Source organism: Zosterops lateralis, assembly GCF_965231275.1.
Source record: "Zosterops lateralis genome assembly, chromosome: 35".
Lineage (NCBI taxonomy): Eukaryota > Metazoa > Chordata > Aves > Passeriformes > Zosteropidae > Zosterops > Zosterops lateralis.
This window is the reverse complement of record NC_139795.1, coordinates 2,143,062-2,157,794: the sequence shown is the minus strand read 5'-3', so window position 1 is coordinate 2,157,794 and position 14,733 is coordinate 2,143,062. Positions and strand designations below refer to the sequence as shown.

The 14,733-nt window shown below is 58.1% G+C and overlaps 3 protein-coding genes across 3 annotated transcripts; 2 read left to right on the top strand and 1 right to left on the bottom strand.

The window, feature by feature from the left end:
- Nucleotides 1–678: 678 nt before the first annotated feature.
- CSNK2B (casein kinase 2 beta) lies at nt 679–7,517 on the bottom strand. Its single transcript, XM_083881679.1, has 7 exons — nt 7,433–7,517; nt 6,962–7,043; nt 6,070–6,172; nt 5,193–5,308; nt 4,352–4,427; nt 2,598–2,787; nt 679–861 (listed from the first exon to the last, which is right to left on the bottom strand). Exons 2-7 carry the CDS (start codon nt 7,031–7,033, stop codon nt 771–773), a joined length of 648 nt encoding a protein of 215 aa, XP_083737805.1. The 5' UTR covers nt 7,034–7,043; nt 7,433–7,517; the 3' UTR covers nt 679–770.
- Nucleotides 7,518–7,785: 268 nt separating this feature from the next.
- GPANK1 (G-patch domain and ankyrin repeats 1) lies at nt 7,786–9,790 on the top strand (the record flags this gene model as incomplete). Its single annotated transcript, XM_083881749.1, has 4 exons — nt 7,786–7,997; nt 8,089–8,914; nt 9,027–9,145; nt 9,554–9,790. The coding sequence occupies 2 exons, from the start codon at nt 7,786–7,788 to the stop codon at nt 8,597–8,599; spliced, it is 723 nt and encodes a 240-aa protein (XP_083737875.1). The 3' UTR covers nt 8,600–8,914; nt 9,027–9,145; nt 9,554–9,790.
- Nucleotides 9,791–10,039: 249 nt separating this feature from the next.
- Nucleotides 10,040–14,261, top strand: LOC310921586 (lymphotoxin-alpha-like; the record flags this gene model as incomplete). The annotated part of the gene is made up of 4 exons (XM_083881748.1): nt 10,040–10,839; nt 11,601–11,634; nt 11,978–12,025; nt 13,837–14,261. Exons 1-4 carry the CDS (start codon nt 10,675–10,677, stop codon nt 14,259–14,261), a joined length of 672 nt encoding a protein of 223 aa, XP_083737874.1. The 5' UTR covers nt 10,040–10,674.
- Between the last annotated feature and the right edge of the window lie 472 nt (nt 14,262–14,733).

Genomic DNA, 14,733 nt, shown 5'->3' with positions numbered 1-14,733 from the left:
CTGCGGCGTTGCCATGGGAACGCTCGAGCGGCTCGAACAGGCCCCGAAATGCCCCAAAATCGGCTGGAATTGCCTCAAAATCGGCTGAAATTGCCCCAAAACGCAGAGAAACGGGCGGGAATGAGGCCAAGGGAGCCCAAAACCGGCTGAAATGGGCCCAGAACAGCCGGAGGTGACTCTGAAACCCCCCCGGAATGAGCCAAATCTGCCCAAAGTGACACAAAATCCTCCTGGAACTGCCCAAAATTCACCAAATCACCCCAAAAACCTCTGAAATGCTCTCAAAACCACCACAAACCATTCCAAAATTGCCCAAATTCCACCAAATCACCACAAACTGTTCCCAAATTTGCTCAAAATCAGCCCCAAAAGGCCCAAAAATCACCAAAATTCCACCAAACCACCCCCCAAAAATCCCCAAAATTCCCCAAATCCTCCCAAATTAATGACTCAAACACCCCAAAATGACCCAAAATCCTCAAAATTCCATTGACCCACCCCCAAAGCTGCTGAAATATCCCCCAAAATTGCCCAAAATCCACCAAACCAGCCCCAAAACCAGCCCAAAAATCCCCCAAATTAAATTAAATTAAACCACCCCCAAAACTGCTGAAACCACCCCAAAATCCCCCCCAAAAAAATCCCCAAAATTCCCCAAAAAAACCCTAAACTCTCCAATTTTCAGCCCAAATCTCTTTATTGTGTTTTCCAGGCGGTTTTGGGGTGTTTTTGGGGAGTTTTTGGGGTGATTTTGGGGGTTTTTGGGGCTCTCAGCGGATGGTCTTGACGGGGCTCTTGAAGTTACTGGCGGCCTGGAGCTGCAGCTGGTACGCCATGGGGTGGATCTTGAACCCGTACAGCCTGCAAATGGGGGAAAAATAAAAGTTTTTAGGGAAAAAATAGAAATTTGGGGGGAAAAAATGGGATTTCGGGGAAAAAAAATGGGGTTTGGGGGATAAAAAATGGGTTTTTGGGGAAAAAAAATGTGATTTTTGGGGGAAAAATAAAGGTTTTTAGGGGAAGAAATGGGATTTTTGGGGGGAAAAAATAGAAATTTTGGAGAAAAAAATGGGTTTTTTTTGGGGGGAAATGGTATTTATGGGAAAAGAAAATGAATTTGGGGATAAATAAATTACATTTGCGGGAAAAAAACGGGGTTTGGGGGAAAAAATGGGGATTTTTGGGACAAAACAGGGATTTTGGGGGAAAAAAGGAGATTTTTTGGGGAAAAAAATGGAGATTTTGGGGAGAAAAAGGGATTTGGACCATTTCTCATGTTTTTGGGTTTTTTTGAGGATTTTGGGGCCATTTCTCACTGGATTTTCATTGGAATTTGGGGGTTTTTTTTCCGGATTTTTGGGTTTTTTCAGGAATTTGAGGGTTTTGAGGCTCATTTCTCCCACCTGGGCACGAACTGGTTTGGGGGCGCTTGGGGCGGCACTCGGGGGTTTTTTAGGGGGATTTTGGGTTTTTTGAGGTCATTTCTCACTGGATTTTCACAGGAATTTCAGGATTTTTTGGGGGTTTTTTTCAGGATTTCAGGGTTTTTCTCTCCCACCTGGGCACAAACTGGTTTGGGGCGCTTGGGGCGGGACTTGGGGGATTTTAGGGAGATTTTGGGTTTTTTGGGGCTGTTTTTCACAGGAATTCCGGGATTTTTTTTGGGATTTCAGGTATTTTTTTGGGGAATTTGGTGTTTTTCTCTCCCACCTGGGCACGAACTGGTTTGGGGCGCTTGGGGCGGGACTCGGGGGATTTTAGGTTTTTTGGGGCCGTTTTTCACAGGGTTTTTTTCAGGATTTTGGGGATTTTTAGGCTCATTTCTCCCACCTGGGCATGAACTGGTTTGGGGGGCGCTTGGGGCGGCACTCGGGGTTTTTTAGGGGAATTTTGGGTTTTTTGGGGCCGTTTTTCACTGGATTTTCACAGGAATTTCGGGATTTTTTTGGGGATTTCAGGGATTTTTTTCAGGATTTGGTGTTTTTCTCTCCCACCTGGGCACAAACTGGTTTGGGGGCGCTTGGGGCGGTACTCGGGGGATTTTAGGGGGATTTTGGGATTCCTGGGGCCGTTTTTCACGGGGTTTTTTTCAGGATTTTGGGGATTTTTAGGCTCATTTCTCCCACCTGGGCACGAACTGGTTTGCGGGGCGCTTGGGGCGGCACTCGGGGGATTTGTGGTGTTTTGGGGCCATTTTTCACAGGATTTTCACAGGAATTTTGGGATTTTTTTGGGGATTTCAGGGATTTTTTGGGGGATTTTCAGGATTTCGGTGTTTTTCTGTCCCACCTGGGCACGAACTGGTTGGCGGGGCGCTTGGGGCGGCACTCGGGGGGTTTTGGGGCTGTTTTTTACGGGGATTTTGGGGTTTTGGGGCCGTTTTTCACGGGGTTTTCACAGGAATTTCAGGATTTTTTTTGGGATTTTGGGGACTTTGAGCCCCTCCTGACCCACCTGGGCACGAACTGGTTTGGGGGGCGCTTGGGGCGGCACTCGGGGGTTTTTAGGGGGATTTTGGGTTTTTTGGGGCGGATTTTCTCGGGGTTTTTTTCAGGATTTGGGGATTTTTTGGGTGGATTTGAGGTTCTCTGACCCACCTGGGCACGAACTGGTTGGCGGGGCGCTTGGGGCGGTACTCGGGGTGCACCATGAACAGCATGTGCGGGAAGCCGGTGCCGAAGTAGGCGCCGTCCGTGTGGTGGTGCCGCGACGACTTGGGCGTGTAAACGTCCATGCACTTGGGGCAGTAGAGCTTCACCATCGCCTCCCCGGGGATGTCTGAGAGGCCTGGGGGCGGGAGACCCCTCCTCAATTCGGGGAAGGGCAGGGGAGAGGGTCCCAGGGGAGGGGGAGGGGATAGACACCAAAAAATCCCAAATAAACCACAAAAAAAACCCCAAAAATCCCAAATAATGGCCGCAAAATTGGCCCCAAACCCCCCAAAAATCCCCAAATAAACCACCAAAAATACCCTCAAAAAATCCCAAATAAACAAAAAAAACCTTCCCCAAAAATACCAAATAAAACCCAAATAATGTCCCAAAAAATGCCCAATAAACCCCCAAAAAACCCCAAAAACCAGGCCCAAATAATCCCAACTAAGGCAGTGGAGCCTTCCCCATGTCCTGGGGGCACCAGACCCCTCCTCAATCCGAGGAAGGGGAGAGGGGAGGGCTCGAGGGGAGGGGAAGAGGATAAACCTCAAAAAATCCCAAATAAACCACAAAAAAACCCCCCAAAATATCCCAAATAAACCCCAAATAATGCGCCTAAAACTGGTGCAAAACCACCAAAAAAAATCCCCAAATAAACCCCAAAAAATACCCCCCAAAAATACCAAATAAATCCCAAAAAAACCTCTCCAAAAATACCAAATAAATCCCCCCAAATAATCCCAACTAAGGCAGTGGAGCTTCCCCATGGCCTCCCTGGGGATGTCTGACAGCCCTGGGGGCGGGAGACCCCTCCTCAATTCGGGGTGGGGGAGAGGGGGGGATAGACACCAAAAAACCCGAATAATGGCCCCCAAACCAGCCCAAAACGGCCAAAAAATCCCAAATAAACCCCAAAAATATCTCCCAAAAAACCCCAAATAACACGCTGAAAAAAAACCCAAAATATCCCAAATAACCCCCCAAAAAATCCCAAATAAATCCCCATAAAACCCCACAGGGAGTGGGAGCCAAATAACCCCCAAAAACTGGCCCAATCCCCCCCAAAAATCCCAAATAAATCCCAAATAATGCCCAAAAAAATCCCAAATAAACCCCAAATAATGTACCTGAAACTGGTCTAATCCCCCCTCCCCAAAATTCCCAAAAAAACCCCAAAAAATACCCCCTAAAAATCCCCAAAAAAACCCCCAAAAAATCCCAAATAACCCCCCCAAAAAAACTGGTCCAAACCCCCCCAAAAAAACTCCCTCCCAATCCCCCCCAGTCCCTCCCAGTGCCCCCAAAATCCCCGAGACCCCCCAAAAATCCCCAAAAATCCCCGAGAGACCCCCTTAAAGACGCTCAAAATCCCCCCAAACCTCCTCAGAACCCCTTAAACCCCTCCCAGTGCCCCAAAACCCCCCAAATCCCTCTGAGACCCCTCCCAGTCCATCCCAAACCCCTCCCAGTGACCCCTGAGACCCTCCCAGTCCCTCCCAATCCCTTCCCAGTCCCCCCAAAACCCCCCAAATCCCCCTGAGACCCCTCCCAGTCCATCCCAGTCCCTCCCAAACCCCTCCCAGTGACCCCTGAGACCCTCCCAGTCCCTCCCAATCCCCCCCAAACCCCTCCCAGTCCCCCCAAACCCCTCCCAGTGCCCCCCAATCCCCTCCCAGCCCCCCCAGTGCCCCCCGTACCGATGGGCAGCATGGGCTGGTTCTCACAGTACACCCGGGGGCAGTACCCGAAATCTCCCTGCTGGTATTTCTCCAGCTGTGGGGGGAAAATGGGGGGTCAGGGGGGTCCTGGGGGGGTCCTGGGGGGGTTTGGGGGGTCTCAGGGAGGTTTTGGGGGGTCCTGGGGATGCCTCGGGGGTTTTGGGGGTGTCTGAGGGGGCTCAGGGGGGTCTCTCAGGGAGGTTTTGGGGAGTTCAGGGGGGGTTAGGGGGGTCCCAGGGGGTCTTGGGGGTCCCAGGAGAGTCTCAAGGAGATTTTGGGGGGGGTCCCTCAGGGCCTCAGGGGTCTGGGGGGGGTTTGGGGGGGTCAGTGACGGTCTCAGGGGGTCGTGGGGGGTCTTAGGGGGCTCCCTCAGGGGTCTAGGGGTCCCTCGGGGGTCTGAGGGGGCTCAGGGGGCTCTCAGGGATATTTGGGGGGCTCTGGGGGCTCTCAGGAATGTTTGGGGGTCTCAGGGGGGTCTCCCAGGCCCCACCATCTGCGCGATCCCCCTGTTGGTGAGGATGTATCGGGTGTGGATCAGGATGGTGTTTGGGGAGCACAGGGGGGTCCCATGGGGCTCAGGGCTCTCAGGGGGCTCAGGGGGTCTCAGGGCAGTTTTGGGGGGCTCAGGGGTCTCCCAGGCCCCACCATCTGCGCGATCCCCCTGTTGGTGAGGATGTATCGGGTGTGGATGAGGAAGGGGCTCAGGGGGCTCTAGGCTCTCCGGGGGGTCCCATGGGGCTCAGGGAGCACAGGGGGGTTTGGGGGTCCCGGGGATGTTTTGGGGGGGCTCAGGGGGGCTCAGGGGTCTCCCAGGCCCCACCATCTGCGCGATGCCCCTGTTGGTGAGGATGTATCGCGCGTGGATCAGCCCGTAGAGCATCTCGGCCGCCTGCTCGATCAGGTCGCTCTGGTTGGGGTTGTCCTCCAGCTCCTCGTCTGTTTGGGGAGGGGGCAATGGGGGGGTTAGAGCAGGGCTGGGGACCCCCTGAGAGCCCCCTGAGACTCCTGAGAGCCCCCAGAGCCCCCTGAGACCACCCAGAGACCCCCAAAATCCCCCTGAGCCCCCCCTGAGACCACCCAGAGCCCCCTGAGCACCCCCAGACCCCTCTGACACCCCCCAGAACCCCCTGAGATCCCCAAAATCCCCCTGAGACCCCCCAAACCCCCCTGGAACTCCTGAGAGCCCCCAGAGCCCCCTGAGACCCTCAAAACCCCCCTGAGACCTCCAGAGACCCCTAGAACCCCCCAGAGCCCCCTGAGACCCCCCCCAAACCCCCCTGAGACCCCCCAGAGCCTCCTAAGACCCCCCTGAGATCCCCAAAACCTCCCTGAGACCCTCAAAACCTTCCTGAGAGCCCCAGACCCCCCTGAGCACCCCCTGAGACCCCCAAAACCTCCCTGAGCACCCCCCAGACGCCCCTGAGCCCCTTGAGACCACCAAAAGCCCCCCAAATCCCCTCAGAGCCCCCCAAAAATCCCTCTCAATCCCCTAAACCCGCTCAGACTCCCCAGAATCCCCCCAAAATCCCCCCAAATCCCCTCAGAGCCCCCCAAAATCCCCTTTAGAGCCCCCCAAATCCCCCCCAACCCCCTCAGAACTCCCCCAAACTTCTCCCAGTCCCCCTAAACTGCCCCAAAACCCCCTGAGGCCCCCAAAACCCCCCTGAGCCCCCCAAACCCCCCCCCCCAGGCCGTACCAGGCTCCAGGTCCAGGATCATGTCCAGGGCCTGTCTGTAGTGAGGCACCTGCTCGTTGAGCCCCGTCAGGTTAAACTTGTCCTGGATGTAATCCTCGTCCACCTGGGGGGGAAATGGGGGGCTGGGGGCTTTGGAGAGCAGGTTTGGGGGCTCTGGGGGGGCTCTGAGGGGATTTGGGGGGTCTGGGGGCAAGTTTAGGGGGGTTTGGGGGGGTGTCAGGGGGATTTCGGGGTGTTCTGGGGCAGTTTGGGGGGGCTCTAAAGAGGATTTGGGGGGATTCTGGGGGATTTTGGGGTGTTCAGGGGGGTCTGGGGGCGTTCAGGGGGTCTGGGAGGGTTTGGGGGTCAGGTTTGAGGGTTTAAAGGGGGGTTTGGGGGGGTTCAGGGTGTCTGGGGGGCTTGAGGGGGAGGTTTGGGGGGGTGTGCAGGGGGTTTGGGGGGTCTGGGGGTGGCCAGGGGTGTCTGGGGGTCTCTCAGGGATTTTGGGGGGGGGTCTGGGGGTCTCCTGGGGGTATTTAGGGGTGTCCAGGAGGTCTCTCAGGGGTCCAAGGGGGTATCCAGATGTCCTGGGGGTCTCCAGGGGGGATTTGGGGGCTGTCCCGGGGGTCTCTTGGGTCTCTCAGGAGCATCCAGAGGGTCTCTGGGGGCTCTCAGGGGTCCAGAGGGTATTTGGGGCTGTCCTGGGGGTCTCAGGGGGTGTCCAGGGGGATCTCAGGGACGTTCTGAGGGATCCAGGGGGTATTTGGGGCTGTCCAGGGGTCTCAGGAGGGTCTCAGGGGGTCCAGGGGGGTCTCAGGGGTTATTTGGGGCTGTCCCAGGGGGTCTCAGGGGGTATTTGGGGGTCTCAGGGGGTATTTGGGGGTTTATTTGGGGGTCCCAGGGGTGTCCCCACCTCACAGAAGAACTCGTTCCCGCGGAGGCCGCAGAACCAGGAGATCCAGGACACCTCCTCGGAGCTGCTCATGGTCCCGGCTCTGGGGGGGGAAATGGGGTGTGAGACCCCCAAAAACTGCCCCGGGACACCCCGAAAAATCCACCCCAAAGAACCCACCGGGACCTCCAAAAACCGCCCCGGGCCCCTCATCGCCCCCGAGGCGGCTCCAACCGCATCTCCCCGGCCTGGGGGACCCCGAGCCCCTCTGAGGGACCCCAAAATCCCCTCAGATCCCCCGGTTTCCCCTCAGAGCCCCCCGGTTCCCCCCCGGTTCCCTCCCGGTCCCCCCTGGGCCCGGAGATCCCCGAATCGCCCCCGAGGCCGCTTCGACCGGCCTCAGGGACCTCAAGCCCCGCTGAGGGACCCCCAAAATCCCCCTCGTTCCCCCCAAAATCCCCTCAAGACCCCCCGGTTCCCCCCGGGCCTGACCCGCCGCCTGAGGGGCGCTCCGGGCACGATCCGCGCACGCGCAGCCGCCGCTTCCGCCCCGAGCCCCGCCCCCTCCGCCGGGATCACCCAATCACCGTTCTCCTCCCGGAATATCCGCTTCTAACCACGCCCACTCGGCGGTACCGACCAATCAGCGCTCGGTTCCGCCGCCGCTTCCGCCCGGATTTGGGGGCGCGCGCCTGGATCGGCCAATCAGAGCTCGCGCTGGGGTCACGTGGGGGCTCCGCTGTCCTGTGGCGACTTCCGGTGGCGGCGGAGGGAACCGGGCGGGACCCCCCGAGACCCCCCGGGACCCCCAAACCGGCCCCGGGACCCCCCAAACCGCCCCCCGCATGGCCCTGATCGCCTTCCGCCGGGGCCAGGACCAGGCCGGCCGCTGGAGGGACGGGCGGCTGCGGGAGGAGGAGCCGCCGCCGCTCTCGGGACCGGCCCCGGTCACCGCCGCCGCCGATCCCGGGGAGGAGGCGCGGAGCTTCTACGAGAGTCTGATCGCTGAGGGCGAGACCCCCCGGGAGCCGCCGGGAGAGGAGGAAAAACAACCCAAGTGGGTCTAAGCCCCCCTTTCCCGTTAATTAATTAATTAATTAATTACCCGGTAATTAATTAATCCCCCGGTAATTTTTTCCTCCCCGCAGCACAGAGGACTCTCCCCATTTCTGCCGCACCTGCGGCTCCTGGTTCCGCGACCCCCCCGCCCGCCACGGCCGCTCCACCGCGCACCTTTTGGGTCTGGGGTCTCCTCCCGAGCCCCCCCCGGTTCTCGGGGCCGGTCCCGGTTACCGGCTCATGCTCCGGGCGGGCTGGGCCGGGGCCGGGCTGGGCCCGGCGGGGAACGGGCGGCGCCTCCCGGTGCCCACGGAGCTCAAACGGGACCGGGCCGGGCTGGGCTGGGGGCGCCGGGGGAGACCCCGGGTGACGCATTTCGGGCCCGGGGACGCGGCGGCGGTGGCGGGACCCCCAAAATCACCGAGGGGGGACCGGGGGGGCGCGGGGGGCTCGGGGAGGAACAGGGGAAGGGTCCAGGGGAGGGTCCAGGGGAGGTTTCGGTCCGAGGAGGAGGCGCGGGGGTGGGAGATCCGGCTGAGGGAGTACATGGAGAGGTGGGACCCGCCCGAGAGCCCCCTGAGGGCCCCGAAACCGCCCTGAGACCCCCCCGAGCCCCCCGGGACCCGCCCTGGGACCTCCAGGACCCCCCCCCAAACCCCCGAGAGCCCCCTGAGAGCCCCAAAACCACCTTGAGACCCCCGAGACCCCCAAAGACCCGGGAGCCCTCCGGGACCTGCTGTGAGACCCCCGGGACCCCCCTGAGCCCGCCAGGACCCCCATGAGCCCCCCGGGACCCCCTATGAGACCCTCCGAGTCCCCGCCGTGAGACCCCCGGGACCCCCCAAAGCCCCCGGTGCCGCCCTCAGAGACCCCCGCGGAGGAATCGGGGTTGGACCGCCCCCTCTCGCCCCCACGGTGAGTCTGGGGGGGTTTGGGACGGGGACCCCTGAATTTGGGGAGGAGTTTGGGGGGTGTCGCTCCCCCGGTGACTTTTAACCGTGACTCCTCGGATCCTCCGCTCCGCCAGGGGGCGCTGTCACAGCCCAGGGCGGCTTCCGCCCTGACTCGGCAGCACTTCCGGTCCGCCCTGAGGCCACTTCCGGTCCGCCCTGAGGTCACTTCCGGTCTGCCCTGAGGCCACTTCCGGTGAGGACCGCGGGGAGACCCCCCCAGGACCCCCCAAAACCCTCCGGGACCCCCAAAAATTATCTCAGGATCCCCCAAGACCCTCCTGGGGTCCCCAAAAATCCTGCTGGACCCCCCCAAAACCCTCCCGGGACCCCCAAACCCTCTTGGGATCCCCAAAAACCTTCCTGGGATCCCAAAAAATCCTCCTGGGTCCCCCAAATCCCCTCCCAGGACCCCAAATCTCCTCCCGGGATCCCAAATATTCCCCCTGGAACCCCCAAAAACCTTCCTGGGATCCCAAAAATCCTCCCAGGACCCCCAAAACCTCCCCCAGGACCCCCAAATTCTCATCCCGGGGGGGTCAGGAGGGATTTTGGGGCTCCCCCCACCCTGGGGAGGGGTCCCAGCCCTTTTCCTCCCCCCCAGATCCAAACCTGGAGCAGTTCGGGACGTGGGAGCCCAAAAAAGGAGAAAAAAAAAACCTGAAAAAGACCCGAAAATCCCCCCCAAACGGATGTGGGGACTCCAAAATAAAAGAAAAAACTTAAATTATTTCTGGGGGGGCTTTAAAGACCCCCCAAAACTGAGATTTGGAGGTTCTGAAATGAACTGAGACTTAAAGGGGAATAAAAAAGGGGGTTTGGGACCCCCCAGAGAGATTTAGGGGCTCTGAGATTTTTTGGGGGGGATTTGGGGGCCCTGGGGGGGATTTGGGGGCCCTGAGATTTTTTGGGGGAGGATTTGGGGACTCTGAAATAATTTTTGGGGGGATTTGGGGGCTCTGACATTTTTTTGGGGGAGGATTTGGGGGCCCTGAGGGGATTTGGGGACTCTGAAATATTTTTGCGTTTTTCTGGGGACTCTGAGATTTTTTTTGGGAGCTCTGAGATTTTCCTGGGGGGGAATTTGGGGACTCTGAAATAATTTTTTGTGGGATTTGGGGGCTCTGAGATTTTTTGGGGGGAGGATTTGGGGGCCCTGGGGGGGATTTGGGGCCTCTGAGATTTTTTTTTGGGGTCTCTGTGATAATTTTCGGGCGGATTTTGTGCCGTTTTTAGCCGGATTTTCGGCCCCTCCCCCAGTTCCTGTCCCATTTTCGGGCCCCCCCGGATTTTCCGCCTCCCCCGCGCTGGTTTCGGGTTCCCCTCGGGCGGTTTTGGGGCCTCCCCGGCTTTTGGGGGGTTTTTTTTGGGACCTTTTTCGTTCAGTTCCTTTTTTTTTTTTTTTTTGGGGGGGGGGTGTCACATCCTCCCCCCGCCCCCGCCGGGTTTTCCCACCACGGAAAAAAAACCAAAAAGGGGCGGGGAAACAATTAATAACACTATTAATGAGACGATAATTAATTAATTTGAGGAGAGGGTGAGGCAGCAGCTCTGATTTCCCTTTGGGGGGATTTTGGGGTGGGGGGAAAGGGAAGAAAAGACCCCCCAAACTCCCCAAATTTCAGTTGAACTCCTCCCCCGCTTGGGGTTTCCCTTTCCCAGCCCCTGCGGGGGCCGGGGGGGCCTTAAAGGGCCCTGGGGGGGCCGGGCGGGCTCAGAACGGCCATGGCCGGGCCCCCCCCGGCTGTCCCCGGTGTCCCCGGTGTCCCCGGTGTCCCCGGTGTCCCCGGTGTCACCCACGTCGGTGTCCCCGGGGTGCTGGTGGTGTCTGTGCTGCTGCTGCTGGGGGTGCCCGTGAGCCCCGGGGCTGCCACTCGCCTGCCCCGACAGGTACGGAGCCTTTTTGTGGCCTTTTTGTGTCATTTGTGTCCCCTCTGTGTCCCCTGTGTCCCTTCTGTGTCATCTGTGTCCCCTCTGTGTCCCCCTGTGTGTCCCCCTGTGTCCCTTTTGTGTCCCCTCTGTGTCACCTCTGGCTCCCCCATGTCCCCTTTGTGTCATCTTTGTGTCCCCTGTGTCCCCCATATCCCTCTGTGTCCCCTCCATGTCCTCTCCTGTCCCTTCTGTGTCCCTTTTGTGTCCCTTTTTTGTCCCCGCTGTGTCCCCCCTGTGTACCCCGTGTCTCTTTGTGTCCCCTCTGTGTCCCCTCCTGTCCCTCATGTCCCCCAATGTCCCCTCTCTGACCCCTCTGTGTCCTCCTGTGTCCCCCCTGTGTTCCCTGTGTGTCCCCTCTGACCCCCCCATGTCCTTTCGGTGTCCCCGCTGGGTCCCCCATGTCCCCTCTATGTCCCCCCATGTCCCCTGTGTGTCCCCCTGTGTGTCCCCCATGTCTCTCTATGTCCCCTCTGTGTCTCCTCCTGTCCCTTGTGTCCCCCAATGTCCCCTCCGTGTGTTCCTCATTTGTCCCCTGTGTCCCTTCCTGTCCCCCCACGTCCCCTCTGTGTCCCCTCTGTGTCCCCCCAATGTCCCCTCTCTGTCCCCTGTCCCCCCTGCGTCCCCTCAGTGATGGCTCTGTGTCCCCCCAGGACCCCCCGTGTCCCCTCCTGTCCCCCCCATGTCCCCTGTCCCCTCCTGACCGCTCTGTGTCCCCCCAGGACCCCTCGGCGATGCCTGTCCCGGCTGTTCCTGGTGAGTGACCCCCCTGAGCCCCCCACCCTGTGTCCCCAATGTCCCCCTGTCCCCCTTTGGGACCCCCCCCATGTCCCCAATGTCCCCTTTGGGGCCACCAACCCCCCCTGAGCCCCCCCTGTGTGTCCCCAATGTCCCTTTTGGGCCACCCCCAGTGTCCCCCTGAGCCCCCCCTGTGTCCCCAATGTCCCCTTTGGGCCCCCCCCCTGAGCCCCCCCTGTGTGTCCCCAATGTCCCCTTTGGGCCCCCCCCCATGTCCCCCTGTCCCCTTGGGCCCACCCCCTCCCCGTGGGGACCCCCCCGGTGTCCCCAATGTCCCCAATTCCCCCTTTGGTGTCCCCAGGGCTGCCCCAGGTGACGAGAGGGGACAAACCTGCTGCTCATGTCGTGGGTGAGTGACTGGGGACATTGGGGGGACACTGGGGACACTTGGGGACATTGGGGACATTGGGGGGACATTGGGGACATTGGGGACATTGGGGACACTGGGGGGACATTGGGGACATTGGGGACATTGGGGGGACACTGGGGATTTTTGGGTTCATTTTGGAATTTTTGGCTTCAATTTTGGGATTTTTTTGCTTCATTTGGGGGTTTTTTGGGCTCATTTTGGGATTTCTTGGGGTTAATTTTGGATTTTGTTGGTTAATTTTGGTATTTTTGGGCTCATTTTGGGATTTCTTGGGGTTAATTTTGGATTTTGTTGGTTAATTTTGGGATTTTTGGGCTCATTTTGGGATTTCTTGGGGTAATTTTGGATTTAGTTGGTTAATTTTGGTATTTTTGGGCTCATTTTGGGATTTTTTTTTTGTTCATTTTGTGTTTTGTTGGTTAATTTGGGGATTTTTGGGCTGATTTTGGGATTTTTGATTCATTTTGATATTTTAGGGAATTTTGGGGGGTATTTTTTGAGACACTTTGGGATATTTTTGAGATACTTTGGGATATTTTTAGGCTATTTTGGTTTTTTCAGGAATCCTGACCCTGTTTCTCCCCCAGCCTCCTCCCACCCGTCCCCACTGAATTTCCTGGTGCAGAATTTTGGGGTTTTTTTTGGTATTTCAGGGAACCAAACTCGTCATTTCCCTCCCCAACTTCCTCCTGGGGCTCCCTGGGGTGGGAGGAGGGGATTTTTTAGGGTTAATTTCGATATTTTTGGGAATTATTTTTGTATTTTTGGGACATTTTTTTGCATTTTGGGGATTTTCTTTGCATTTAGAGAATTTTTATTGTATTTTTAAGACAGTTTGGGATATTTTTTGGTACTTTTTGGACACTTTAGGATATTTTTCCAGTCTCTAATCCCTCATTTCCCCCCCCAGCCTCCTCCTGGTGTCACCCTGGGGTGGGAGGGGGGGATTTTTGGGTTCATTTTGGGGTTTTTTTGGGTTCACTTTGCTATTTTAGGTATTTTTTAGATACTTTAGGACATTTTAAGGATACTTCAGGGTATTTTTTTTGATATTTTAGGATATTTTAGAGACATTAACCCTTCGTTTCTCCCCCCCTCAGCCTCCTGGTGGGGATTTTGGGTCACTTTGGGACACTTTTGGGATACTTTAGGATATTTTTCAGACACTTTAGGGTATATTAATGATGTTAATCCCGTATTTCTCCCCCCAGCCTCGTCGTGGCCGTCCCCCCGGCGCTCCCTGGTGTGGGAGACGGGGATTTTGGGTCACTTTAGGACACTTTTAGGACACTTCATAATATTTTTTGGATACTTAGGGATATATTAATGATGTTAACCCCCTATTTCTCCCCCCAGCCTCGTCGTGGCCGTCCCCCCGGCGCTCCCTGGTGTGGGAGACGGGGATTTTGGGTCACTTTAGGACACTTTTAGGACACTTTATGATATTTTTTGGATACTTAGGGATATATTAATGATGTTAACCCCCTATTTCTCCCCCCAGCCTCGTCGTGGCCGTCCCCCCGGCGCTCCCTGGTGTGGGAGACGGGGATGTTTGGGTTTGTTAGGACACTTTAGGATATTTTTGGGATACATTAGGATATTTTTTGGACACTTTATGATATTTTTTGGGTCTCTAACCCCCTGTTTTCCCCCCCAGCCTCCTCCTGGCCGTCCCCCCGGCGCTCCCTGGTGTGGGAGACGGGGATTTTGGGGTTTGTTAGGACACTTTGGGATATGTTTTGGATATTTTAGGGTATGTTAATGATGTTAACCCCTCATTTCTCCCCCAGCCTCCTCCTGGCCGTCCCCCCGGCGCTCCCTGGTGTGGGAGGCCGACGTGGCGCCGGCGCTGGTCCGGAACGGGGTCCGTCTGCGCGGGAACCGCCTGGTGGTCCCCCGGGACGGCCTTTACTTCGTCTACGCCGCCGCCGCCTTCCAGGGCTGGCGCTGCCCCCCGCGCTCCCCGGGGCGGCCCCTGCGCCTGGCCGTGTCCCGCCTGTCCCCCGAGTACCCCCGGGACGTGCCCCTGCTGCGGGCGGCACGCTCCGTCTGCGGGGCCGGGAGCCGCGGGGGGCTCTGGGCAGAGTCCCTCTACCAGGGGGCCGTGTTCCTGCTGCGCCGCGGGGACCAGCTGGCGGCCACCACCTCGGCCGGGAGGTTTTTAGATCTTCATGGGGCCGGGCAGGCGTATTTTGGGGTGCTGGGGGTCGATTAGGGGTCATAGGGGGTCCTGAATGTGGATTAGGGGGTACAGGGTTTATAGGGGTACAGGGTAAAGGGGACCAGCTGGCGGCCACCACCTCGGCGGGGAGGTTTTTAGATCTCCATGGGGCCGGGCAGGCGTATTTCGGGGTGCTGGGGGTCGATTAGGGGGTCCTGGGGTGAGTTAGGGGGTCCTGGGACCCCAGGGATGGGGGTAAATGGGAGTGGGATGGGGGTAAAGGGGACCAGCTGGCGGCCACCACCTCGGCGGGGAGGTTCCTGGACCTGCACGGGGCGGGGCAGGCGTATTTCGGGGTGCTGGGGGTCGATTAGGGGCTGGATTTGGGGGTACAGGGGGTATAGGGGGTCCTGGGTTGAGTTATGGGGTCCTGGGGGTATGGGGATGGGGGTAAAGGGGACCAGCTGGCGGCCACCACCTCGGCTGGGAGGTTTTTGGATCTGCACGGGGCGGGGCAGGCGTATTT

Excerpts from the sequence above, each read along its gene's own strand:
- CSNK2B (XM_083881679.1), bottom strand. The coding sequence starts at position 7,033 with ATGAGCAGCTCCGAGGAGGTGTCCTGGATCTCCTGGTTCTGCGGCCTC. Across the intron at positions 2,788-4,351 it reads CCAGCCCATGCTGCCCATCG|GCCTCTCAGACATCCCCGGG; the intron begins GTACGGGGGGCA and ends TCCCGCCCCCAG. Across the intron at positions 862-2,597 it reads GCCAACCAGTTCGTGCCCAG|GCTGTACGGGTTCAAGATCC; the intron begins GTGGGTCAGAGA and ends CCCCATTTGCAG.